The sequence below is a fragment of the Hemibagrus wyckioides genome, linkage group LG09 (genome assembly GCF_019097595.1).
Source record: "Hemibagrus wyckioides isolate EC202008001 linkage group LG09, SWU_Hwy_1.0, whole genome shotgun sequence".
Lineage (NCBI taxonomy): Eukaryota > Metazoa > Chordata > Actinopteri > Siluriformes > Bagridae > Hemibagrus > Hemibagrus wyckioides.
The window spans coordinates 8,870,032-8,897,675 of NC_080718.1; the positions used below are offsets into that span (position 1 = coordinate 8,870,032).

The following is a 27,644-nucleotide window of genomic DNA, read 5'->3' on the forward strand; positions in this document are numbered from 1 at the left end:
CCGGTCTGAGAAACTAACCAAACTAACCAGTCTTTAAACTGACCATTTTACAGAGAGTTGTTCATCCATTTCTGTTGTGAATCAACTAAACATATCTATATTGTGCTTATTGTGCATCCCATTCCAAAACCACAGCATTAATATGGAGGTGGGACCCTTTGCTGTTCTAATAACCCCCAGTCTTCTGGAAAGGCTTTCCACTAGATTTTGGAGTATGTATCTTGTGAGCTTCCCATTCATCCACAAGAGCATCAAACAAGTTGGGCCAGATTCACACACTATGGGCAATTTAGTCAGCCTACAACACAGGTCTTTGAACTTGAGGAGGAAATCAGAGAAGCCATAGGAAAACCCTGAAGCATAGGGAGAACATGCAAACTCTGCTCACACAGGGCAGAGGAACTGAACTGTACAATCCTGGAGATGCAAGGCAATTGAGTGAACCACTATACTATTGAGGGCAAGATTTATTGTTGTTTATTATTATTCATACACCACATTTAATGACAAATATAAACTAATACGATCCTCAAGCTGACCAGTCTGATGGTTCTATGAGGATCCTTGAAATCTAGATAAGAGTGAGAGGGCACATTCGTGATGGTGGATTCTAGATGTTTTTAGAGGCATCAATTGGAATCAATGTTCGTGTGACAACTTTCTTTGAGCTGTATTTTCTTGGGTTTCAGCAACTCAAATGTTTACTCCAGTTAGTCCAGTTACTTACTATGTGCTGCTTGAAGCAGAAGATATGATCACTCACTCAGCCACTTTATTTCCAAGGTCACTCTCATGCCTGTGTAACCTATTGTCTCTCGCTTTTAGCAATGCAAGCCTTGCCTTTACAGCTGGAGCTACCATGTAGTTGTTTTGGAAAATTAATCCACACCTTCTGACCAATCAGAATTGAGAATTCAACAATATTGTTGGTTTTATTATTGTTGATTATCAGTAAACAGACAGAGAGTAAAACCTTGCTTTTTTGGCTTAAAACTTTAGATCTGTTGTCTATCTTTTGTAGACACAACTGACTCTGGTGTGGATGAGGTAACTTTGCTGATGGCACTCACCATCTTTCTGCTTGAAGCCAGTGTTGAGGTTACAAATGTTGAGCCACTAAAGACATGGTGCATCAACAAGTTCCAGGCTGGCTTGGAATCCAAGGACCCCATGGTAAGCAGGGATAAATTAAGCATGCAGACTTTTACCTAAAAAAAATAGAAACTACTGTATAAAAATGTATGTGTAGAAGTAGAACATCAAGGCAGGAGACCTTTGATGATAATTTGAGATGCCTTTTTAATTTCTTACCAAAGATGAGTAAATACAGGCATATTCCCCAATTATGTAGTCAATGTAACCAGTGTGTTCTAAGCATCATATATTTCATTTTATACTTTAAGTTCTATAAGTTTCATTTTCAGTCCATTAATTGGTTTGGATAAGCAGTATTCCAGGACTGCTATTATTTAACAGGACTGGTACATTTCATTGTTTTATCACTCTGGCTGTACGTGTTTGCTATATGAAATTCCAAATTTAAGCAACAGTTCTTTACAGTGTAACCGTTACTGCTAAGGGCTGTCAGTCAGTTGCTCAATCCAGTCTTCTTTGGAAACTAATTTTGATTAAATCTATTTATTTTATATAATTATTTTCATGAAGGATGCTAATACTTCTGGTAGGACCTATATGTAATACTATTTTATTGTCAGAGCTTTTGGATATTGATAGCCTTTACTTTATATCTACTTATGTGATTCTAGGTGCTGAGCCGGTGTTACCAGTTATTGACATCAGTGTTTCAGGGCCCAGCAGCGGTGGCTGAGTCATTTATCAGGGGATTGGGCGCTCAACTGGTGGCTCAGCTGAAGCAGGTGGAGAAAAAACGTCCTCAGACTGCCATGGAGCTGCAGGCAGTGCAGGATGGTGTCAGAGCCATGGAGGCATTAGTGTTCGCTGCTCAGGAAACTCACCGTCAGTATTTTCATTTTGAGTTTGTTTTAACATGATGGATTTACCATATAAAATAAAAAATTGGATTGTGCCAAAATCAGATTTAAATATTTGTGCTGTGTTGTGGTTTAGGTGCCAAGTTGGTGGCTGTGCTGTTACCCATCCTAGTCTCCTTCCTGCTGGATGAAAACACTCTGGCCACGGCTACTGAAACCTCATGTTCTCTGCATGAGTCCGCTCTGCAAGACTTGATGCGCCTTGGCCCTCAGCATCCAGCTGTTTTTAAAGCCTTCATGGCCTCTGCACCACACATGAAGGCACGACTTGAGGCAGCCATAAAGGGCAACCAAGAGCTTTTAAATGCTAAGGCCACACCAACTCGGTTACCTGACAAGAGGCAGGTGCCCAGCATCAAACTGAAGACCAACTTTCTGTGAAATCAGGGCATTATTGTGAATTTTAATGAGTTTAGTGCAGGATTAGAGTTATTTTAACTGATTCATGGTTTTAAGGTACTAGTTGCATTGTTCAAATGTGTGCATTTGCTCTAATAACGCATCAACCTCTATGAGGATTTGGATTTAAAAGGTCAAAGAACAGTTTGTTGTTAAGCAAAGGGCACCCATCCTATGCAAGGGGAGGAGAGGAACTAGATTATGATATTTGAATACCTCTATACATCCAAACTTAATAAAGGAATATCTGTGTTCTTGTGTACGTAGCATCTCCTAATGCTAATCCTTGCACCTCTGAGTGTGTTTTTAAATGGTGAAGTTTTTTTTATTTAGCTAATGTATTGTGTCAGAGGTGTGATGGCAGAAGATGTTTAGAAAACTGTAGTACACAGCTACGGTATGTTTTCTGTTGCCTTGTGGAGACAAAGGATGAATACCTGTCTCACTGTTTAGTAGCTTGCATCTAAATCCCTCACAACACTATTTTGAGTCATGCCTGGAGTGACTACCTACAGGTAACATCTGGGGATCATGCTTTAACATAAACTGTACTCTGTGTAAATTTGTCTATAAAGTTGAAATAAAACATTTTAAGTCACTGGAGACTGACATACTGTATAAGTTGAATTTTGATCATTAACAAAATTAGCCCTTGTTGCAAATATGTGGTCATTTCATGCTTGCTTCTCTGCAATATGATTTAAATAAGGTACTGCACTGATGCTGGTGGTGCAACTCTTGTCAGTAGTCAAACAAACTGTTCAGTATTTTGAGAATGCATAGCAAGGTATCATTTTTCACATACTTTTAATGTATTTTGCATTGTAAATGAATTAAATCTAGTCTAATGCAACCTAAATAATAAAAATTAAGATCACATCTAATGAGGTGTAAAGCAAAAAGGAAACTATTTAAATAGCCATCAACTAGGAGAAACTGCAGAGGTTTACTGAAGAAGCATGTTTATGTAAATACTGTTTACTTGATTACATAAATTTATGTTTGTAGTCATACCACATTTCATTCATCACGTTATTTTCCTATAACACATTAAAAGAATGGGGGGCATGGTGGCATAGTGGTCATGTCTGCCCCACCCCTCTGGTTTTGGGAGTTCAATCCCTGCATCCATTCTGCGGGTGCAGAGCTCTCCCTATGCTTTCTCCAGCTACTTCCAGTCCGAAGATGTGTTATAGGCCGAGTGGCATCTCTAAATTGTCTATAGTGTAAGAGTGTGTGTGTGATTGTGCCTTGCATTAGGGTTGTCCCCCATCTTGTGCCCCAAGTTCCCTCAGTTAGGCAGTACAAGGTACAAAGGTACAAAGGACGGATGGATGTTAAAAGAATTAAGCCTAGATTCTGTCAAAGATAAAGTGTTTAGTTCTATATGACAGAATGTCATTATCTTTCTAGCTAATTAACCAAAAGTACAGACTTTACAATGTTGATGTAACAAAACACCATTTTCTTCTAAATTTGATGCCAGCACAGAACAGGTACAGCATCAGGATAATGGTCCAGACTTCATGTGAATTATATCCAGCATGTTTAACTATATGTTCAGTAGCTAATTCCATCTGTTTACAAATGAATATGAAGACACTGAATCGAGAAGTAAATATTCACTTAACTATAGCTTAAAGAATCACAACAAAGATTTATACACATTTTTATGTCTCCAATAACCATTAAACATTGTATTAAATTGCTGTTACAAATTCTGTGAAACCCATAAATTAATTATTTGAAAAGAGATATGGTCATTGTGTCATTATTAGTCTGCTGATGAAAAGTTTCTTATCATTACTCTACTTTATACTGCCCTGTTTTGCTTCCAGTGGAATAAAAGACTAGCTCGTTTCAATCTTTCAGTTCTATCACAGTCCACAAGACCATTTTAATTTAGTACACAGGTTCTACTTTCATTTAGTGGATCAATTTTGAGCCTTTGTCAGGCTGTTTTAGACACGTCGTTAGATATTTACGTGTAAATAGAGATGAAACCAAAATGTTTACCAAATAAAAGGGCCTAATGAACAAAAAGTTATTCGGCTTAAATGAACAGACGCGGTGTGCGCTCTAGCTCCCCCGGTGGTGGGATTGGGAAGTGCAGCGCTGTGCCTCGTGATGCGGAGCCTCGCGCTGATTCCCCTCGACGGCTCCATTTCGCTCCGATCAGTCAGCTGCTTCCCCGTTCACTTTGACCTTTAGCTTTGTATATATATGAAAGAAAGGGGATGAAGAAACGTTAACTTTTTGGTTTCCTGGCTGCCATATTTACGGTCTGGTCTAAAAGCCACGTTGATTTCTCGGCGTCTACTGAAAAACGGTGAGTTTGAATCTGTCGGTGAGGAAAAGCCGGCCAGTTTTCCTGTGCGCGCGGCGGGTTGAAGCGGCCAGGCCTCGCGCTCACGCAGAACTTTATGTTCCCGGATTTGTCAGTAAATATAGGCCGTGTTTGTTCAGCTTCACTGTTTATACACAAACTTACGATAAATAGTTATATCCACTTGTCATGACTGGTGGAAAGAATGTTTTAGTCTTTAGCGAGTCTCATTGTATTTTTATTTTAAGGTTTAATGAACTAGGCTCGTGGTAGTGTTTATTTTCTGAAGAGACTGGAAGTTTAACCTAATCCTTTCAGCTAGCCTAAGTTAGCCGGGTGTAGCAAGCTAATATATTTGTAGTTCATCTTAAGTCTGAAGCTTTGGTAAATTAAAACATAATATAAAACCCTAAAACCAGCAGCGAGGCTTACTGGGAGAATTCATATATTATATGATCATTGTAAATAAGAAAGATGTGCTTGTCTAGCTAGCTAACATGAAGCAGGTCAGGCTCGTCTGACGACGAGTAGGCTGATTATATTTGAGAAGTTATTGATATTTTTGAGGGTTTATCTAGCTGGTCGGCTTGTTCATTTGTTTAGATATCGGCTAGTAAATATACAGAATTTTAGTTCGACAGGATTAGCTGGGAGTGAGGTTAGTTAGCGTCAGGTATTCTGGCTGTATCAAGTGACAGCCGTTTGTTGGGCTGAGCTGCTAATAGGTATTGACTCTGTAACTTAGCTACAGTTGATCCTAACAGCATTGTGGGCCCACTTTCTGCTAAACTAACATCATCGCCGACAGAAAGAAAGCTCTTACTGATCTAACTCAGTGGTGGGTAGATCATTTCACTTTTTCTTGCCTACTGGCTGGGAGAAGTTGATGTGTTAAGAGTCAAACTGTTTATAGAAGCTGGTTAGTCTGGCGTGTTTTTGGTTGAACATGTATGGTACAGTGTTGGTTGATTTAATCAAGTCTGTTGAATCTCTTGTCTTGGTTCATTTCTACCATGATGACATCGACTGCAATAAAGTCGCGTTTGTTACTCATCCAGAGGCATTAGAGGAAATGAGTGACTTAATCTCTACTTTCCATCGCAGTCAAATCCAAAACATTTCTGTTTTATGTTGTATACAATTGTGATTTGTTTTGTACACATCACCCATATATGGGTAATCTTTTATAATTGCCACGAGTTAAGTTTTTTTTATTATTATTTTTAACTCCTCAGAGCCTTTTCTCATCTACTTAAAGGTTGTGTTTTAATCCAGCTTCTGCTGGTCTGAGCACATGTTTGATTTGGTGTACTTTATCTATTTGCCTGTGATGAGGTTATAATTCATGAAATAAATATTATATATTACTCATTTCTTATAAACATACGAGTTCTTATAACTATAATTTCTAGGGTTTTTTTTTCTCTATAGCAACCTTTAAACCCAATTGGATATTCTACTTAAAGGGATCCCAATGAAGCAAATGCAAAGGCTTAGGTCAAGCTGTTAAGGATGTTCATGGAGGCTCAAACACTCATAAAAAACCTTTAGCTTATTAACTAGAGCTTTAATATCCTTAGGAAATTCATGTTACTGTGTATTTGTGTATTTATTCTATCTGTATGCAGTAAAATGTATACATTTGGTTTGAATGAATGTTTGACAGATTGCTGCTTGTTTTTAATTACTAATGTGTGTTTAATTACCATGAGCCTTGTTGAGCACATTAAATATTAAATAAAAGCCCACTGAAATCGATCATCTAGTGTAGAAAGATTCTCTCTTTTAGTTTTTTTCCTAGGTTTTGAATATCTGAGCCTAACCTTTTCACCTCTGATAGACATATGTTAGGCTCTTCAGCACCAGATAGATTATTTATTCATTTATTGGTACATTTTGTGAGATGTGTGTAGAAGTAATGAAAAAAAGATGTAAATTGACCATTACTGTCAGATTTATTTTATTTTTTGCTTTAGACATTGTAGCAAATGCAAAGTGGGTTTGTGTCCTGCACATGGGGAAAACAACCCAGCCGTCTAACGTCAAACATCTTGAACATAGCTGTGCCTGCTTGAGCACTTGGTTAACCAGGGCATGGTAGAACACTGTTAAATGATTTATCAAGTCATAAGTGTAATAGGTGCTGTGGCATTTTTTTTTTTCTGTCAAAGCCTTCTTAAACGTAATAGTTTCAGAGAGGTTTTTAGTTTAGCAGACCACTGCTTTTGTTTTGACCCAATCAACATCAACTGACTCATATCTGAGTGTCTTACTGCTTTAAAGACAACACCCTTTGATTGCATTTACCAATATCAGACTGCTGTGAATGTTCTTCAACTACAAAACGTTAAGTTGTCCTTTTGAGAGTCTTCTACTTCTGTTAACTCCAAACCAGTTTGTCTTTCTGCGATATTAATATAGACTTTGTTACTTTAATTCAAGGTGAAGACTTCATGAACCTGCAAGAGGACCAGTGATTGCTCATATTCTTTTCTTTCATCTGACCGGCAAAAGCTGTGACTGAGTGTCATGGCCGATGTAGACCCGGACACGCTGCTGGAATGGCTGCAGATGGGGCAGGGCGACGAGCGTGACATGCAGCTCATTGCCTTGGAGCAGCTCTGCATGCTACTGCTTATGTCAGATAATGTGGATCGCTGCTTTGAGACGTGAGTGTAAATCATTCATATCTCTTACAGTTAGCTGTGAATCAGATTATCAATGTCATATATTGCTCCTGTTTTGTTATTGTGAGGTTCTTTGAAGTGCATAACCTGGGCAGCTGACTAATCCCTTTCTTGTTTTTGAATGATTGTATTATTGTTGTTGTAACATTTTATCCAGAAATCTAAATTGTCAGATGAGAAAAATAATTTAAAAAATGTATTTTTCTCATTGCCAGTATATTATGAATGGCAGTAAATTGAATGTGTCATTTTACCTTTGCACATATATGTATCTTTTCTTCATTCTTGTTCACAATGTGTCCCTAGGTGTCCTCCGAGGACATTTCTTCCAGCCCTTTGTAAGATCTTCCTTGATGAAAGCGCCCCTGACAATGTTTTGGAAGTAACAGCCAGAGCCATCACCTATTACCTGGATGTGTCAGCTGAGTGCACACGCAGGATAGTTGGAGTGGATGGAGCCATCAAGGCCCTCTGTAACCGACTGGTGGTGGTAGAGCTCAACAATAGGACTAGCAGAGATCTAGCGGAGCAGTGTGTTAAGGTGCATATTGTTACCTATAGAGCTTTTTAAATAAAGAGTTTTTTTGTCATTGATCTTTGAAACTGCTGCCTTGTGTTTAAAAAAAAAAAAAAAAAAAAATGCGCGCATATGGCAGAATGTGGCTTGGATAAATAATCAAATTAAAAGTGTTCATTAATTATTCTGATTTACATCTGCGTGAAAGTCAAAAGGAATTGTAGAATTGAAATAGCTTGATTTTTAGACATGCCTTTTATTTTCTTAGGTGCTGGAGCTTATCTGTACACGAGAGTCTGGTGCTGTGTTTGAGGCTGGAGGGCTGAACTGTGTTCTGAGTTTCATTAGGGACAGTGGTCACCTGGTGCATAAGGATACACTGCACTCAGCCATGGCAGTGGTATCTCGACTATGCAGTAAGATGGAGCCACAAGACTCGTCCCTTGAGACCTGTGTGGAGTCCTTGTCCAGTCTGCTCAAGCATGAAGACCACCAGGTAACGTGACATGCTTTTTCTCCCTGGTGCCAAGTAAATGAATAAAAATGCAAACAGGACACATTAACTCTGTTTCTGTGCAGCCTAGTAATCTGTTTTTAATCCGACTGATGGCTGCAGATTGAAAAATGATATTCTGATATAGCCCTCAATCAGAATAGAGGATAAAGAATAAAGGATTGAGGCCAGTCTAAATGACTTTTAATATGATAAAACTATTAAGGTAATCCTTTTAGTAGTCTAGAAAATAGAGCAATCACCATGCAAACCTTAGTAACCAATTCCTTTTAATTACATTCTTTCCGTTGTGTTTTGTCAGAACACACTGACCAGTGTGGCTTGTTAAAGAAAGAAAGCCCCCATAGTCGAGAAAGTGCTGTGTTTTTCTTGTTTATTCAAGTATGTCATGGTGTCTTGTGTGCTGGTACATTGTTCTGTTTTCCTGCATCACAGTGACAGTACAGTATAGTACATCACAGTAAGTTACAGTATAGTTGTTTGTGGGATATGATAAATTGAATACAAATACCTTATTTGCATTGAATAGACATGGAATATGCAAATATTAATAGGAGGCACCCTAGGACTACTTGCACTCTAGAACTCTTTTTAAATAAATAAATGACTAAAGGTGTAAATTGGCACATTCCAGTATTCCCTGGACATCACACTGAACATCTAAGCACTTGAATACTATAATGGTATAAACAAAAAGCCCTATGCAAACTCCTCTATGGTGTGTTGGGGAAAAACAGGTCTGCAGTGCACAGTGAAATATAAGGTAAAATTGCAGCTTGAGTCGTATTAGATCGGTCACTTTGTGCTCTCTCTAGTAGTGTTGCAGAGCATTAAAAGAAAATGCTGTGGAAAAAGGAACAGTTCTATATACTGAGCCATTGCCTGATCTCTGTTTTATACAGCGCAGTTTCTTCTTAATGGAATAAGTGGTCTTGTTTGTCATCATTTATGGATTGATGCTGACTTCACTTTCTTAAATTTCACATTTAATAATTCTTTAAGCTAATGTTCATATGAAATAACTGGGTTTTCAAATAATTAAAAAATATTAAAAATAACAAAATAATTAAAATACAAGCAATGTGATTAAAAGCTGAAGTTGTTTTAAAAGAACTCTGCTGGGAGTAAGCTGTTATGGTAACACTTACACTTTACCATGTTCCCCAGCATCAGATTAACTTTGGAGCAAAACACAGAACATGCATATTAATGAAGGATTTTCTGCAGTGTTCAGTTTATCATGCACATAAGCAATTCATAAGAAATCTGCATTTAGAATGAATACATTAAGCAAACAATTGATTAATCTATAATCTATTGATGATTTTTCTATATTACATTTTAATTAGCTTGAAGTATTTTATAAACAAAGTAGAATTTAACACTATTCTGATTACAGAAGAAAGAATTTCACTGTGCAGTAATGTATATGTGACCGTTAAAGGCTTCTTCAGATTGTGTCCAGATGCAAAACCCAAATGATCTTGTGATGTTGCAGGTTTCTGATGGAGCCTTGCGCTGCTTTGCATCTCTGGCTGATCGTTTTACACGCCGCGGGGTTGATCCAGCTCCACTGGCCAAACACGGCCTGAGTGAGGAGCTCCTATCACGCATGGCTGCCGCAGGAGGTTCAGTTGCTGGTCCTTCCTCCACCTGCAAACCAGGCAGAACATCTACAGGAGGTGCCCCCTCTGCCCCTGACTCCAAACTTAGCAACCAAGTGTCTACTATCGTCAGCCTGCTGTCTACACTGTGCAGGGGCTCACCACTCGTCACCCACGTATGTACTGCTGCTTCATAAGTTAATAGAGTGGAGATTCACTCTCTCCTGTCTATGTACTGCTGCTTCATAAGTTAATAGAGTGGAGATTCACTCTCTCCTGTCTATTATTGTACCTTTCTAGAAGTAGCAGGGGCCCAATATTACATGCAGAATGTTCCTTGTGTGTTTTTTTTTAGGGGTTTGTGTGTGTGTTGCAGGCAGCATTGGTGGGTGTATGGATAAGTGTAGTGGCATTATATCCTGTTTTCCTATCTGGATATTAACATCATGTGTTCAATCATGCAATTTCAAAACCCTAAGATTTAACAGGAGTTGGTCCACGCTTTGTAGATATAACAGCCTCCACTCTTATTGAACATCTTTCTACTAGATTTTGCAGTGTTATTGTGAGGATTCAACCACAAGAGCATTAATGAGGTCAGGCAGTGATGTTGGGCATGATGGCCTGGGATGCAATATGTGCAATTCATTCCAAAGGTATTCATGGGGATTCAGCTCAGGGCTCTGTGCAGGCTTGTCTTTGTGGACCTCACTTTGTATACTGGAACAGAATTCATGAAAAATTATTCAATTGATATGATTAAAACATGAATTCTACATCATACAGAGACATCCTGTTAAATTGTGTGCCACCAAATTGGTGGCAACAGTTATTTAATCTTGGTTTGAGCCCTAGGTTTCATAAAGTGCTCAAGTGGAAGTGTGAGTGGTCTTGATTGTGGTGATATGTAAATAAGATGTAGTTCCACTGTGAGTTGAGAGCTTTAGTAAAACCCTTTCATGTGACTTCTCAGGACCTGCTGCGCTCAGAGCTGCCAGACTCTATGGAGAGTGCGCTGCAAGGCGATGAACGCTGTGTGTTGGATACAATGCGCTTGGTTGACCTGTTGTTAGTCCTGCTGTTTGAGGGCCGTAAGGCACTGCCCAAATCCACAGCTGGTTCGGGTGGGCGTATACCAGGCCTTCGCCGTCTTGACAGCTCTGGTGAACGCTCTCATCGCCAGCTCATTGACTGTATTCGTAGCAAAGACACAGATGCACTCATTGATGCCATTGACACCGGAGGTGAGAATATTTGTATTTGATTTTAAGCATTTCGTTAATTAACTAATTTATTTATTTAGTCACTGTACTGTTGAACATATCTTGTTACACTTCAATAAGACGTTTTTTTTTTTCTATTCTAGCATTTGAAGTTAATTTTATGGACGATGTAGGACAGACACTCTTGAATTGGGCTTCAGCATTTGGTACACAGGAAATGGTGAGAATTTTGTCATTTGGTGTTTGATGCTGATTTCCATTTAAAAAAAAAACATGTACTTGATGTGTGCGAGTAAAAAAGGTAGCAGAAGGAGATTTGTGTCGCGTACGCTACCAGAAGTAATCTGGTTAATTTAAATATGGCAGTCTTTTGCATACGATAACATCGTCCTAGAAACTGATCAATATTCTGAACCCAGGCAACAATTATAATTGCTATTAATATATAAAATACTATCAGCCATGTAATTAATCTTAATTCAGCCTGATTTCTTAACCAGGTGTCAACTAACAAAAAAATATTACCCATCGTTTGGACAAATAAAGCACTAGTCCAGAGTAATTGGGTACATGTCAGGTGCTTTACTGTGCTCTGCTGTAGGTGGAGTTCTTGTGTGAGAGAGGTGCAGATGTCAACAGAGGCCAAAGATCTTCATCCCTGCATTATGCTGCCTGTTTTGGACGGCCTCAAGTAGCCAAGGTAACGAGCTGTAATTAAAAATTAAAAATTTCTTTGTCCATATTTTAAGCTGTTTTGCTAATTTTATTCTTTTATTTCTTAAGACTTTACTGCGGCATGGAGCCAACCCTGACCTGAGGGATGAAGATGGCAAAACACCTCTTGACAAGGCCAGGGAGAGGGGACATAGTGAGGTTGTAGCAATTCTCCAGTCTCCTGGTGCGTTACACAAATTTTTTTTCCTTGCATTTTTCACATCTAAAACTGGCACATTTAACACTAATGTATGCTAGTCAGTGACCAACAATTTCGCAAGACTCATACAAAGACTGAGTGTGTAAAGTACAACTGATAACTGTGTTAGACCAAGTCAGTGTCAGTAATTTATTGAACAGAGGAAATGGTATCTTTGCCTGTTTCATGTTAATTAGTCCTATTGTCTGCTGGAAGGAAACACAAAGGACCGACTGATGTGAGATAGCAGCTACTTATTGCCCTTGTCTCAGAGAAAGTTGAGAGGCTTGTTGCACTGCAAGGTCACAGATGGCAAGTTTGCACCTTTGTGATGTGATTTCTATCACCAGTTTGAGAGAACTATGGGTTGAGTGAACTGATGAGTAGTTAGATTTCTCTCATTGTACGCTGCAAGCCCCAAGTTTTTTATTTCAGTTACTTGTTCTTTCTCTGTACTCTATCTTTGTAGTCCGTTTTGAACGTTTATTTGGAACACTTTTACTGTAGGAGACTGGATGTGTCCTGTGAACAAGGGGGATGACAAGAAAAAGAAGGATCTGAATAAGGAGGAGGAGGAGGGCAGTGAACCAAAAGGAGACCCAGAGATGGCACCCATCTATTTGAAGAGGCTGCTTCCAGTATTTGCACAAACCTTTCAGCACACCATGCTGCCTTCAATAAGGTTCGTTTCTTCGACTCTACTTATATTCTGGTGCAGTCTATTGAAGGGCTATGAGGTGAAGTCTCCATAGGGCTGTGGTTAAAACTGCAATGTTGAAAAATCATCAAAGCATCCTGGGCATCAATACTGTACATTTTAAACCTGCTTTTTTCCCTATATTTGTGCTAGGCCAGACTCTCATGTCACCACGATTTTAAAAACTAGGGCCATTTTGTTACTAGTTTTGTAACATTTGTTGAATTTAGGCTCTCAATACAGTCTAGACTGCATAATAAAGTAGGAACATAAAATAGCATTTGCATATGTCATAATATAGCACTTATCTTTTAATGTGTAAAAAAACATTCAAACCTCAAAAAGTAGCTTCCTATTTATCTTTATTCAGGAGTGGCTATAGGGCTTTATTTATAAGACATGCTTCTTCTAACTGTACTGTACCTTCTATACTGTTTTTATGAGACTATATGGCAACATACTAGCGTGGTCTGGTGTCGGGTAGAATTTCTGATTCAAGTCATAAAACTGATGTCTAGTGAGTGATGGACTGAAACATTATAGTGTGCAGAAACCACCAGATGAAATACACTGGTGCTAATATGGGGTGTATAGTCAAAGCTTTCCGCTGCATTTAGTTAATCTTTCTTTGTGGGTTTAATTCACAATAATCCCTGGGAATTTCATATTGCATGCTGGAGAACATATGATTCAAATACACATCTTGCATTACAAAGAGCTAATTCACAACTAGCTAACAGCTAAATATGAGGTTTCATTTTTCCTGTCTGAAATTTATAAATAGGGTCAGAATAACAGTGCTGTCCTTTCTCTGTAGGAAAGCCAGTTTAGCGCTGATCAGGAAGATGGTTCATTACAGTTCTGAAGTACTGCTTAAGGAAGTGTGTGACTCAGATGCTGGACACAATCTGCCCACCATCCTGGTGGAAATCACTGCTACTGTGCTGGATCAGGAGGTCAGTGCATATTGTAGTCTCATTCTGTCTACCTGTTTCTGATTTAAAACAATGGTGAATCTTATACACTTACCAAACTCTTTGTTAGGAACACCTTACTAATACTGGGTAGTAGGGATGCAACAATACAGTTAACCCATGGTTCAATACGTACTGCGGTTTTTGACCACAGTTTTCGGTTCGGATGGCTTGGCAAATTAAAGTTTTTTCCCATTATTCTTTGCTTATGTGACAGGAACAGTAAGTATGTTAAGAAGAAAAAAAAACTGGTTTTATTTGCAATTCTCTTTATTTTACTTAAATGCCAAAGTCAACTTGTTCATAGTGTACTGAAAATAGTGAGATATAAAATTTAGCGCTTGTATGACTTTATTACAGGGGACGGGTTTGCTCTTTTTTCCCCAATCCTCTATGTAATGAACAGTCACAGTGAGATAACTCTCTGTTACCTGTGAGGTCCAACTGTCTGTTATTAGAGCAAGGCTTTGCGCTTTAGCCAGTTTGGTTTCGGATTTTTTGCGCGTTTTTTTGTAGAGGTCAGGAAAATAGGACGTGTTGGTAGTGTGTAATGCGGTCGAGCACTTTTATAAGTTGCCGAAAGCCCACATCACCGATCACAGAAAACGGCTGCAAATCTTTAGCAATTATTATATTATAATTAGTTTTTGTGTCTCTCGGAACCAGTTGTGTATGAATGCTGGAAGGAATCAGATAGGGGACTGTTGTGTTTTGGATCCCTGTGTTACCTGCTCTGCCTCTACCTGCTTCCACACAGTGATATCTCACAGTGAGCTGCAGATGTGTGGTCATGTTGGAAGTATTTCCATGTCAGTAGGTAACTCGTGTATAACAGTGCTTTGCTTTTTTTTTTTATATATATAGCATTTTTGTTTAATTGGCATCATGGTCAACAACAAATCTGAAATGGTCCCACACCACAGATTTGAAAGACAGCGCTGCTTCCTCATGTTTCTGTCTCACTTCACCGCTCTTCAGAGTTAGACTGTGAAATCTGAAACCAGCATCGCTAGCATGGTTACCGCCCCTAACTTTAGCGCTCACTGATTGGATATTTACTCAAAGGGAGGCGTGTCTGTCTCAGTGCGTAGACATACAGTACAGGCAAACACAAACAAGCGGCTCAGAGAGTAATAAAACGCATGGTTATTATTATTTTAAGGAAAAACCGCGGTTCACATACGCGTATTGAACCGTGGAGGTCGTACTGAACGGTTCAATATTATATTGAGTATTGTGGCATCCCTACTGGGTAGAGCCTCAATTCTTTGTGACATGGATTCCACAAGACATTGGAAATATTTATTTTGAGATAAAATCCATGTTGACAAAATTGCTTTATGCAATTCCTGAAGATTTTTTAGGTGCATTTACATGCTGCAACTGTTATCTACCACATCCCAAACATGTTGATTCAGATCTGGTGACTGGAAAAGCTAATGAAGAACTTTGAACTCCTTGTCATGTTCATGAAACCATTTTGAGAGGACTTTTGCTGATAATTGTGCCTTGTCATACTGGAGGTAGCCATCAGAGAATGGGTGAATTGTGTCCAAGAAGGGTCAGAAACATGGTCAGAATACTCAAATAGGCTGTGGAATTCTAGCGATGAGTTACTGGTATTAACAAGACCAATGTGTGGTAAGAAAATATTCCCCACACCAATACCCCATTTCTACCAGCCTGGACTGTTGATACAAGGCAGGTTGGGTTCATGGATTCATGCAGTTGGCACCAAATTTTGACCCCAGTATCTGTGTGCCTCATCAGCACAGGCTAAATCTTTCCAGCCTTCTGCCAAAACATTTAGTGTAATTTTGGTGATCCTGTGTCTGCTGGATGTTTTTTTTGGTACTGTATCATCTGAGTAAACCCTAGGGACTGTTCTGTGTGAAAATCCCAGGATATCAGCAGTCTTAGACATACTTGGAGAGATCACATTTTCTTCCTGTCCTAGGAAGTGTGAACGTTACTCAGCATTACATGCTGGACCATATCTGTAAAATATAATGCATTGTGCAACTGACGCACTATTATCTTGTTAGATAATTGCATGAATGAGCAAGTGTTCCTAATTACTAGGTGTTTAATGAGTGTGTATATATTCCATTGAAAGCTATTGTGGAATTCTGTGCTGAGAACTTTTTAGGTTTCTGTTGCAAACAGAAATGATTTTAAAACTCTTTTCTCTTTTGCTCCCAGGATGATGATGATGGTCACTTGTTGGCACTGCAGATCATAAGGGATCTGGTTGACAAGGGAGGAGATGTGTTCTTGGACCAGTTAGCCAGACTAGGTGTAATCAATAAGGTGTCGACTCTAGCAGGACCTACTTCAGATGATGAGAATGAGGAAGAAGCCAAACCAGAGAAGGTAACAAACAGCCATTCATCAAAATGAAATTTTTGTCTTGTAGAAATATAAACTAAAACATATAGTTCTGACTGTAAATTGTCTTGAATTCCAAAACCAGTGTATATTATTTCAGGAGGACGAACCCCAGGAAGATGCCAAAGAGATTCAGCAGGGCAAGCCCTACCATTGGCGGGACTGGTCCATTATAAGAGGCCGGGACTGTTTGTATATATGGAGTGATGCTGCTGCTCTGGAGCTTTCGAACGGTAGCAACGGCTGGTTTCGCTTCATCTTGGATGGCAAATTGGCTACTATGTATTCCAGTGGCAGCCCAGAGGGAGGCTCTGACAGTTCTGGTGATTTTTCTGTTGTAGTGTTATTTTGCTTGCTATTTTATGCTATAAAGTAGTGTACTTTGCCAGTGATTTTATAGATAATGATTGGAGTTGGTATTGCTGCTCATTATTGACTAGAAGACTGCTGAAATTTCATCCTGCAGATCGCTAAGTAAAAGAGCTGTTTGCTGAATAAGACGAGCTGCTATTGCCTTTATAAAAGCTTTTTCTAAACTCTTGACTGAATATACATCTGTCTGATCTTTTAGAAAGTCGGAGTGAGTTTTTGGAGAAGCTCCAGCGCGCCAGAAGTCAGGTAAAGCCAGTCACGGCTAGCCAACCCATTCTGTCAACAGTGGGACCTACAAAACTCTCAGTGGGCAACTGGTCGCTCACGTGCCTAAAGGAGGGCGAGATAGCCATTCATAACTCAGATGGTCAGCAAGCCACCATCCTGAAAGAAGATCTACCAGGCTTTGTGTTCGAGTCCAACCGAGGCACCAAGCACTCCTTCACTGCTGAAACTTCTCTTGGTGAGCTTGGGGCAAATATGTACTCCCTTGTTGCACTTTTTCAAAAAAGGGTTTTTAAAGTTATTGTAATAGGTTATGAGTTTAAAGTTATGTAATCGCCATGCCTTGTTTCAAGTAATGCTTTTTGGCCATTCTGTATGATCGTCTTGATCATTTATTTCAGGGTCAGAATTTGTGACGGGCTGGACTGGAAAACGCGGACGGAAGCTCAAATCTAAATTAGAGAAAACAAAACAAAAGGTAGTTGTTTGTCAGTTCTTGTATGTTTGTGGTGTGTGTGTGATATACCTAAGGCACTGGTTTCAGTGGAGAATAATTGTGTTTTTTCCTTTCTAACCCTTTAAAGCCAAAAACTGGCATAGAAGTAGGAGATAATTCTGGAATATGTTTTGAATATGTACTCCTAGAGTTGAATTTAAGCTAAAAACCTATGAGGTAAAAAAAGTGGTATTTAAGCTGCCAACTTTCTTCCTTTTTCTCTGTAGGTGAAGACAATGGCTCGAGATTTGTATGATGATCATTTTAAGGCAGTAGAAAGCATGCCCAGGGGAGTCGTTGTCACCTTGAGAAACATTGCTACTCAGCTTGAGTCCGCCTGGGAGCTGCATACCAACAGACAGGTGAGAAGTTCATGTCACATTGCCAGTGAAATTTGTTTTTTAATCACAATAAATTATTCAATAACTAGGGCTGTAACTAACAATTATTTAGTAACCGACCATAATCGAATAATCGGGCGATTATTGTTTCGATTAATCGACGAATTGGATAAAAACACATTTTCAAATACCTTTTTATTTTTATTCCATATTAAATTTACACATCGGGTGTTACAAATATGAACGTAAAACTAAAACTTTACACTACCACAATGTTTTTTTCCAGCTTTTAAGCAGAAAACTTTTGACCTTTTAAAACATACACCACAAACTGTTTTTCTTAAAGAGGTAGAACTACTAGACTACCAAGTTTTGATCCATTCAGTCTTCCACAAATTTTGCATTGCATTATTTTTAATTGGTAACAAATACTGATTAAAAACAAATATTGTTTGTTTATTTTGATCAAACTGTTTTAATTGGACAGCACTTAATGGTCTTGCACTACAACTATTACTGCTGTTTATCATCTACATTGTGAATGAGGAGTAACACATCACTTTATGTGCTCGTTCATCATTGTTGTGTTTCCATGCCATTGAAGCTCCGCGTTGCAAAGCTTGCTAGTTACATGGAACGTGGAAGTTAATATGAAATGCTCCCATGCCTTAGAGGACTTGGGTCGCACACTTTTATCCGGCGTCTTTGCCATTCTTCCGAACAACGCTATCATTGAATGCGTGGTGACATGCGCCGGCAGACTAATCGATAATGTCATTCGATGACAATGATTATCGATTATTATCGATTCGTTGTTTCAGCCCTATCAATAACCTATTTAGCAGGTTTTTAGCCACAGCTGCTTTTATCTTTTTGTAATTTGGCCATACAAACAAAGGACTTTTTAAAACCTAACTTTTTAAGGCATAAAAAAATGTATATTTTTTCTAAACATCTGAGCAAGAGTTTGTGTTTTTAAATTGCATTTTGTAGGAATGATTAACTAATAATTGTTAAGTGAAATAGGAGTTATTGTCTGATTGATTAGTAACGCAAATGACTTTGTTATTTCATTGATATTCTGTTTGTTTTTGCAACCTTAGTTTCTTATCCATCTTAAAAATTTGGACTTGCCAGTATTATATGCTTTTCTCTCTGCTCTGTTGTAGTGTATCGAGGGAGAAAACACGTGGCGAGACCTGATGAAAACTGCTTTAGAAAATTTGATAGTGGTTCTCAAGGATGAGAACACCATCTCTCCCTATGAAATGTGCAGCAGTGGCCTTGTGCAAGCACTTTTTACTGTTCTTAATAATGTGAGTTATTTGGTTTACAGATGGCTATGTTATGTGGGTATGTTATGTGGCTACATTTACATTTGTTTCCTTTGCTGTACCGTTCGTAACCATGTTTTTTGCTTTACAGAGTGTAGACCTTGATATGAAACATGATTGTAAGCAATTGGTGGAGAGGATAAATGTGTTTAAAACTGCATTCAGTGAAAATGAAGATGATGAAAGGTAGGAAACAATTTTTGAAAAAAAAAACAACAACAACAAAGCCATCTTTTACTTATTTTCTCTAAAATATACATTACCATATGTATTTAACCTTTTTTTTCCCCTTCAGCCGACCTGCAGTTGCCTTAATTCGCAAATTAATAGCAGTGCTGGAGTCTATAGAACGGCTACCTCTTCACTTGTATGACACACCTGGTTCTGCATACAATTTGCAGGTGAACTTTTTTTTACAAGCCTCTTTTTTTTTTTTTTTAATCCATCTTAAGAATTAGTGACACAAATACAAATAGTCTTGATCAACCATTCAAACCATGAAAGCATTCACACTGTACAACCCTGTGGTCATCAAAAAGATGCATAGGACATATTGTGATGCGTAAAAGAAAATTAACTATTGCAGTTACTAATTGTAATTACTACAGTAATATATTGTGTGCTGTTAAAGTTGTATAATGTGTACTAACTAACTGACTAAATGTGTGTTTTGTTGGTTGTTTTGTTTTGTTTTTTAAGATCCTGACCAGGAGGCTGCGTTTTCGGTTGGAGCGGGCTCCAGGTGAGACAGCCTTAATAGATAGAACTGGCAGGATGCTCAAGATGGAGCCTCTGGCTACCGTGGAGTCTCTGGAGCAGTATCTGCTTAAGATGGTATGGGAATTCGGTTATTTGGTTATTTTTACCTTTCACTTACTTATTTTAGTTTCTTTGCTTTCTGTGCACTTTGAAATGAACAACTATGTCTTTGGTCCAATAGGTGGCAAAGCAGTGGTATGACTTCGATAGGGCCTCCTTCATCTTTGTTAGAAAATTGAGAGAAGGCCAGAGTTTCACCTTTAGACACCAGCATGACTTTGATGAGAACGGCATTGTGTATTGGATTGGCACAAATGCAAAGTAAGTCTCATTTTTTTTCAACTTTTGCTATTCTTTCCTGGGAATTTTAGGTGGACTTCTTGCATTCAGTGCTATGACACATTTTTTTTTAATTTGAAATACTGTTGTAATAATGTTTGAGAGCATAGTTTAGTCAGTATGGTGAGAGCAACTTGTCCTTCAAGTGTTTTACTGTTTAAATCAGAATGAATGTCTACCCCAGGATATTTGACAGAACATCTTCAGAAACAAATGAAATATTCCTAGCACTGCTGAGTCCCTCTGTAAAGAACTAGCTCTTATATAATTAATAAACATAGTAGCAGCAGAATTCTTACCATGCAGATAACGTGGTTGACTTGGTAGTATTTACATTTATAGCATATGGCAAACTAGCTCTAAATGACACGCATAGTGTTACAGTTCCTACACTGTTCTCCTGATTTGGATGTAAATAACTTTGAAATGAAAGTGGAAAGTTTATTAATGCCATTCAAGCTCATTCAATAAATGATGAAGCATAGAGTTTAAAGCCTTTTCTAACTTTCTGGAAGGAGCTTTGCGTGTATTTGTGCATATACTGCCATTGTGACTGAATTAAATCACCTAGAAATGTAGGTGTAATACTAAAAACAACATGCAGCTGTTCCCATGTGTTGCCATGCAATTAAGGGTTGTTGACAAGATTAAGTGTAACTTTTTTTAATCTGCCCGTTTTAGCTTTTGTATTAGCCTGTAACAAACACTCATTTTTAAAACCATGTTTTCTAAGTTGGGATAAAAAATTAAGCGTATCTACAAGTGCTAAGAAAAAGGAGAGGAAAGAAGACCCCAAAAATGTTTTGCATAAAAATGTAATTCACAGGGAGGTAGCTGTTTGCCTGTGCATGTGTGTGCCTAAGAACTCTGCAAGATAACAAATTGGTTATTATTTTTGGTATTTAATGTATGCTCAAATTTTTGAGAAATGAAGAAAACTTTAAGATTTGAATTTCATTCATTGTCTTTGTTGATTTGTGAGTTTCACCTGATATGACCCTGAAGATTGACGGATGATTTTAGGGTCAGTTTTTTTTTAAAGCTGGTCTGGACAAATATTAGTTCATCTGAATTAAAAAATGATAATAAAGAGCAAAACTACAGCAGAGGGGGAAATCAAAATTGCCTAAGCTTAGTATCTATTTGAGGTCTCCAGTACACTTTGTCATAAACTGTGCATAATTTTGAACTGATCCCTTTTTAGGACTGCATATGAGTGGGTGAACCCTGCAGCTTATGGCCTGGTGGTAGTGACTTCATCAGAGGGCAGGAATCTTCCTTACGGGCGTCTAGAGGACATTTTGAGCAGAGATAGTTCAGCCCTCAACTGCCACACCAATGATGACAAAAATGCCTGGTTTGCTGTGGACCTGGGCCTCTGGGTCATTCCCTCAGCCTACACACTACGGCATGCCCGTGGCTATGGTCGCTCTGCCCTCCGCAATTGGGTTTTCCAGGTGTCTAAGGATGGGCAGACCTGGATGACTCTCTATACCCATGTGGACGATGGCAGCCTCAATGAGCCAGGGTAGGGTGATTGTAAAATTTTTTTCCCCTGTCTTTTTGGATCAAGTTACAGGCTGTGCTGGAGCTTTGGACAAAACATTACAAATATAGTGGAAACATGGTACATACTGTTCTGGTCATAATGTTTGTAATAGGGATTTGAAAAGATGGCTTTAACTGTATAACTGTAAAAGCTGTGTAACTGTATTAAACAATTTATCATAGTGTTGGTATATTCAGAGTTTGAATTCAAAGTTGTTCAACTTAGGAACCTGATGGAAAAAGTGCAACACAGTGGACTGTCATGTTTCACACTGACCCTCCTCATTTATCTTCTTTGCATCATCTTGCAGGCTTCTCAAAAATGTTAATTTTTAGTTTAGTACGTTGGAATCTAACCCTTTTACTTATTATTATTATTATTATTATTATTATTAATATTATTATTATTATTATTATTATTATTATTATTATTAGGTCAACTGCCACATGGCCTTTGGACCCATCCAAAGATGAGAAGCATGGCTGGAGACACATTCGTATTAAACAGATGGGGAAGAATGCAAGTGGACAAACACACTACCTCTCACTGTCAGGACTGGAGATCTATGGCACGGTCACTGGTGTTTGTGAAGACCAGCTTGGTGAGAAATGGCCACGTGTCTCATCCAAATGCTAATGGTGTTTATAATTCACTAGTAATGTGGAACAGTTAATTTAAAAGTTACAAAGAAATTTTTGTTATATTGTTTATCAGTTTGTCTGGGGCAAGAAAATTCAATGCTAGCAGCATGTCAATTAAGTCCTGTCAGTTCCAAGGTAGGGCCTCTGTGGATCATAACTCTTTGTTCAGCACGTCTCACAGATGCTCTATTGGATTGAGATTTTGAGAATTTGGAAGCCAAGTGAAGGCCTTGAACGCAAAGACCTTAAAGTAAAGACATTTCCAGTGTTTCTCAAACAATTCCTGAACAGTTTTTGCAGTGTGGCCATGAGCTTTATCCTGCTGAAAGAGTCTGTTGCCATTGCTATATCTGCAACAATGTTTAGGGTGGTGGTACGTTTCAAATTAACATCTGCACCATCCCAGGCGTCCACATGATGTCAAAGAAAACATGATTCATCAAACCAGGCCACCTTCTTCCATTGTTCATGGTCTAGGTCTGATGCTCACAAGCCTATTGTGGGCACTTTCAGTGGTGGAGAGGGATCAGCATGGGTTCTCTAACTTGTTTGCAGCTACACAGCCCCATATGCAGCAAGCTGCGATGCGCTTTGTGTTCTGACACTTTTCTGTCATAGCCAGCATTAACTTTTCAGCAAATTGTGCCACAGTTTAGGATCGGACCAGAAAAGCAATCCTTCAATCCCCATACACAGCAGTGAGTCTTGGGTGCCTGTGACTGTCACCATGTTTAAGTACTGACCACTGTACACCGCTGTATTGGAGATGTTCTGATCCATTTGCCTAGCCGTCACAACTTGGTGCTCAGATACTTATGCTTGCCCATTTTTCCTGATTCTGGAAATGCGAGAACTGATGGACATAGAACAGTCTCTCACACACAATCAAGCAATAATCAATGTTGTTGGGATTAATGTTATGGATGATTGGGGTATACTTCAAAATGTAAATTTTTTTGTCTGTGTGTGTCGTATGTGTTTTGAAAAAATGGAAACGGGTATTGAAACTGTCCATTTGCCCTGTTCATCTCTCTCATCTTTGCTATTTAGGTAAAGCTGTGAAGGAGGCAGAAGCAAACCTGCGTCGACAGCGCCGCCTCTTCCGCTCTCAGGTAATGAAGTACATAGTCCCAGGGGCCCGGGTGGTACGTGGCATTGACTGGAAGTGGCGGGATCAGGATGGCAACCCTCCTGGAGAGGGAACTGTGACTGGAGAGGCCCATAATGGTGAGAATTGTAAATGCTTTAATAGGAAGATTCTGTGTTAGTAACTCTGTTTCTAGTTAGCCTCTAGTTAGCAGGTGTTAGATCGGTTTGTTGCAAAATAAAACGTACCAAAATGCGCAACAAAATATTTCAGATAGATTTACAGTAATTCTAGACAAGTTTTGTTTCATTAGTAAATGTTTTCATCACATTGGATGTTTTCATTAAAAGATATTTAAGAATGGCACCATTTTAATTTAAAGAAAATAAATTGTGCATTTTGTTGTGGAGCTTCTCACCATGATATAGATGAACAGGGTAGAGCCTTATCTATTTTGTTGCTTTGTAACTGTCTACTAATTTAAAATATGCAATTTTATTAAACTGCTTTAAAATCCGAATTAATCCAGCCTGGCTAAGAGGATGACCTTAAAATAACTAACCTGCACTGTCAAATGCAGGTATGAGAGAGACTGCAACTACTATAAAAGACTGTCCTGGATTCAGTTTTGTTTCTCTGTGGGTACACCTTTCCATAATTCTCAGAAGCTCTTATGTTGATAAACCAGCCTCTAGCGGATACATTACATTAGGAGTTGTTGACCACATTTAATTCCTTGATGCAACAGCACTGAGACGTAGCTAATTTGCCTGAGGATCAGTCTTTCATCTGAGGTCTACTTTGAGGAGGACATTGGCAATTGTTTATCCCTCATTCCTTTATTACCTTAATTTGTAATACTTAGTTAATTAAGCTAACTGAGAATCACAGTGGCCCAGCATACTAGCCAAGATTACTAGCAATGGCTGTGATGGACTTTAGTAATGTCCATCTTTTTGATACTTGCAAAAGTGACTGGCTGTCTCGTGTATATGCAGCTTCAGGCAATCAATTACCTTAGTGAAAGATTTGTTTGCTGTAGGCATTTTAATTAAACAAAAGCAAAACAAAGCTGTTATTTCTCGAGAAAACACTGCAGCACCCAATGTACAGGGTAAAGCATAAACCCAATTAAATATTAAACTATACACACAGTCATGCATGTATTGAAGATATAAAAATAAAAGTATCATTTGCTAGCTCTCAGACTAGATGCATATTACACTTGCTATCCAAACTAACCAACACTTAAGTGTGTTTTAGGATGGCTTCTTCAGGAATGTATTTCTTTCACAGAGAAATAAACAAAATGTCAGTGGAGCTGGCTTTGATTACTGCTGTGCTGAATAACAATATATTCAATGTACTGAAAATACCTGTCAGTCTTGCTCATGAAATAGCATGTAGTATTGCTTAATTTTAAAACTTAGTTTGTTAGTTTGTCAGGTTTTTTTTTTATTTTGATGGTATTTATTTATAGCCATATTCATCAAATAGAAAGGTTTTGCAGCTGGACATGATAAAGCTTATTATTGGAAGTAGGGGCCTTTGTAAGATTTTAAAAACATCGGTCAACATTCAAAACAGATTCACAACAGATAATATCTACATTAAGCCTCCTTTATTAACAGCTTTGGACAAAACGTTTTAAATAATGTTTTGATCAATTTAATGTGCCAGCATTCCCATGGGCCACCACCCAAATCAAGTATACCCACCAGACCAAGTATAACTTTCCCTGTAACCATACATGTGATTCTATTACTATTGTACTGTGTAAACAGGCTAGGTTTATCGTTTGCATCAGTGAAATTTTTAAAACACTTATTTTCTTTGTATTCGTGTGTATATGTATGTTGATGAATGGCTAAAAGCAAATAGAAAAAGTGAAATGGAAGTACTTTTTACAGGGTGTAATGCGATGCCAAAATATAACTGTGTGCGAGTCACATTGTATTTATGAGCATTCTACTAATTTTTCTTCTAATGGAGTTGCATTGTTTGAATAACAGAGGTCCCACTTGGTGCATCTCATAGATTTAAAATATACAGAGAGCATGCTAGCCACATGATCACATTCTTTCTTGGAGAGCCTGCACCATTACCAAGAATCATCTACACTTGTGTAGAATGACTGATAGCTCTGGAACACCGCTATTGACATGTGCTATCGTTTATATCGTTGCACAACCACATAAAAACTTGTTGAATACTTTTCACTTGCTTTTAAGCAACACCAGTCTGCTGCTGCTGTAATTTATAGTGCCTGAGAGCTGAGCTCTATAAAACGACACCGTAGGTGCTTCTACAATGCTACATTTTAGTCATTTCCCAGGTCATAGACCATTTACTTAATCAAAGAAAATGTCTACATTTATATATTCTTTACAATGTTAAATTGTTTGCAGCAGTTATATTTGTTTTTATTAGACAAAAATGCACATTGTTTGTTTTTTATTTATTTTTTTTGTTACAGAAATAATTTTAAAAATTGGCTTTCAGTCAAAAGGTGGTCGTTAAAATGTTTTGAAAATCTTCTGGGAATCGCTTTCAAACAAACCATGAAGGCAGTATTGCAAGTCAAACTGAATCATGACCATAGTGCATAATTACAACCCTAACTTTTGACTTGCATGTAGGAGAATGAAACAGCAGTGTAACCACAGCAGTGTGGAGTCACAGCATCTGAAAAAGCCAAAGTATGGAGGAAAACCCATCAGCCCCAAGTGTGCTGTCTTCAAGCAGGAATATTTGTTACTATAATACACTAATATTTATTTAATGCTATTAATTTGAAATAGCATGGTTAAAATATATAAGTAATCAAAATTTAAATACACTTTTCAAATTTAACTTGTTTGCATGTTATATGATTTTAAGCTGATCAATCGAGATAGTCTTTCTTCTCTGAGAGACAGACACAAACTAATCGTGGGTGTCTGTGAGCTCATGTATGCTTAGGTCAAATAGTGTTTTCCTCAGTGTATTATGCTGCCCTGTGACGGCATTGTGTGTGTCGGTTGCATTTTTTTTTTCTACTACTGTTTGTAGTGTTTTTCGATAAGCTAGGTTGGTAATATTTGCTGGTTCTCTGTACATATTACTGTACATGAATGCATGTTGATTGTTTGGATTTAAATGTTTTGTCATAATCAACTTTAAATATTAATTCCTATGGTTATCAGCTCCTCTGCAGCAATTGACTGTTTTTTTCTATTCATGTCTTAGGCTGAACTCTCACATTTTAAAACTATAAAATGCCTTTTATATTGAATAGTAGTAGTTACTTTAGTTTGGCCTGGGTCTTAAGGGCCTATGGCTTTAACAGTCTTGCGTGCACATTTTTGCATTAAGTGGTTTCTTTGAATTTCCTAGTGCTCTAGTGAATGCTCTAGTGAGTGGTTATAATTTTGTGGGATTTTGCAAACTGAAAATATATGTACTTTGTACAGGGACATACTGTGAGTGTGGTCTGGTCTGTGGGACGTGTTAGGATGTTAACTACTTAGGATTGGACAATAGGGTGATTCATGTTTTATGATGCAGGGTCTTTACTGAATGTTAATTTCCCAAAAGCTTTCAATAGCACATCTACAGAGAGCAAAGCATATGAGAGCACAGCTAGCTAATAGCTGACTAGGAAAAGCTCCATGTTTCATCAAGCACCCCTTATGAGTCACGCAAGTGAAAGTTGGGCCAAAGTTAATGTTGTTTAGTTATAATGCATAACAGGGTGTAACAAACAAAATCTCCGGGTCTGAATTGATCATGCAACCTTATGATTAATTAGTTATTAAATAATAACTTATTAATTTATTGAATTATGTTGAATATTTAATAAATAATACCTTCAAAACGATACTCATTTACAGTCTTATTTTTGCTGTCAGATGTATCAAATCAAGGGACCACTGTATGAATATCATATCCAGTTTGAGCTTTATGTACAATATCTAGTGTCTGACCAGAGCACTTTGCTTCCATAAAGTAAGTAAACAGTGTATATTCTGTTTATAAAGTATAAACAGTGTGTTGCATGGGTTTAAAATGTAGTGGTTGACTGCTTCCTAAAGAATTGTGACTCCCAGTCACTATGGGCTGGAACACTGATATGAGAGCTTCTGAGAGTTGTATACTGAGAGTAACATGCCGTACTTGTGCTATGGGAAGACCAGTTAACCATTGTTCATGTGTCTATTTTTTAATATAAAATACATTTTATTCCATCGTCTTCTATCTTCAGGAGA

The 27,644-nt window shown here is 38.1% G+C and overlaps 2 protein-coding genes across 14 annotated transcripts in view; both read left to right on the forward strand.

Moving 5' to 3' along the window:
* Positions 1-3,014, forward strand: part of heatr5a (HEAT repeat containing 5a) — a 60,296-nt gene extending 57,282 nt beyond the window's left edge. For all 6 annotated transcript variants that reach the window (XM_058398729.1, XM_058398731.1, XM_058398730.1 and 3 more), the window contains 3 exons: positions 1,022-1,173; positions 1,767-1,977; positions 2,089-3,014. In XM_058398729.1, the coding sequence (XP_058254712.1) occupies positions 1,022-1,173; positions 1,767-1,977; positions 2,089-2,393 (668 nt within the window). In that variant the 3' untranslated portion in view covers positions 2,394-3,014. The remainder of the gene's footprint in view (positions 1-1,021; positions 1,174-1,766; positions 1,978-2,088) is intronic.
* A 1,517-nt stretch (positions 3,015-4,531) lies between these two features.
* Positions 4,532-27,644, forward strand: part of hectd1 (HECT domain containing 1) — a 33,571-nt gene continuing 10,458 nt past the window's right edge. For 5 of the 8 annotated variants that reach the window (XM_058399071.1, XM_058399076.1, XM_058399073.1 and 2 more), the window contains exons 1-24: positions 4,532-4,740; positions 7,180-7,406; positions 7,731-7,965; positions 8,210-8,437; positions 9,954-10,235; positions 11,033-11,303; positions 11,426-11,502; positions 11,884-11,982; positions 12,066-12,180; positions 12,703-12,877; positions 13,710-13,848; positions 16,069-16,239; positions 16,340-16,577; positions 16,826-17,089; positions 17,253-17,329; positions 17,575-17,709; positions 18,858-19,004; positions 19,114-19,208; positions 19,318-19,423; positions 19,722-19,856; positions 19,963-20,102; positions 21,325-21,648; positions 22,104-22,270; positions 23,361-23,537. In XM_058399071.1, the coding sequence (XP_058255054.1) occupies positions 7,267-7,406; positions 7,731-7,965; positions 8,210-8,437; positions 9,954-10,235; positions 11,033-11,303; positions 11,426-11,502; positions 11,884-11,982; positions 12,066-12,180; positions 12,703-12,877; positions 13,710-13,848; positions 16,069-16,239; positions 16,340-16,577; positions 16,826-17,089; positions 17,253-17,329; positions 17,575-17,709; positions 18,858-19,004; positions 19,114-19,208; positions 19,318-19,423; positions 19,722-19,856; positions 19,963-20,102; positions 21,325-21,648; positions 22,104-22,270; positions 23,361-23,537 (3,937 nt within the window). In that variant the 5' untranslated portion in view covers positions 4,532-4,740; positions 7,180-7,266. The remainder of the gene's footprint in view (positions 4,741-7,179; positions 7,407-7,730; positions 7,966-8,209; positions 8,438-9,953; positions 10,236-11,032; positions 11,304-11,425; positions 11,503-11,883; positions 11,983-12,065; positions 12,181-12,702; positions 12,878-13,709; positions 13,849-16,068; positions 16,240-16,339; positions 16,578-16,825; positions 17,090-17,252; positions 17,330-17,574; positions 17,710-18,857; positions 19,005-19,113; positions 19,209-19,317; positions 19,424-19,721; positions 19,857-19,962; positions 20,103-21,324; positions 21,649-22,103; positions 22,271-23,360; positions 23,538-27,644) is intronic. The other 3 variants (XM_058399072.1, XM_058399077.1, XM_058399075.1) reach the window with 1 other exon arrangement.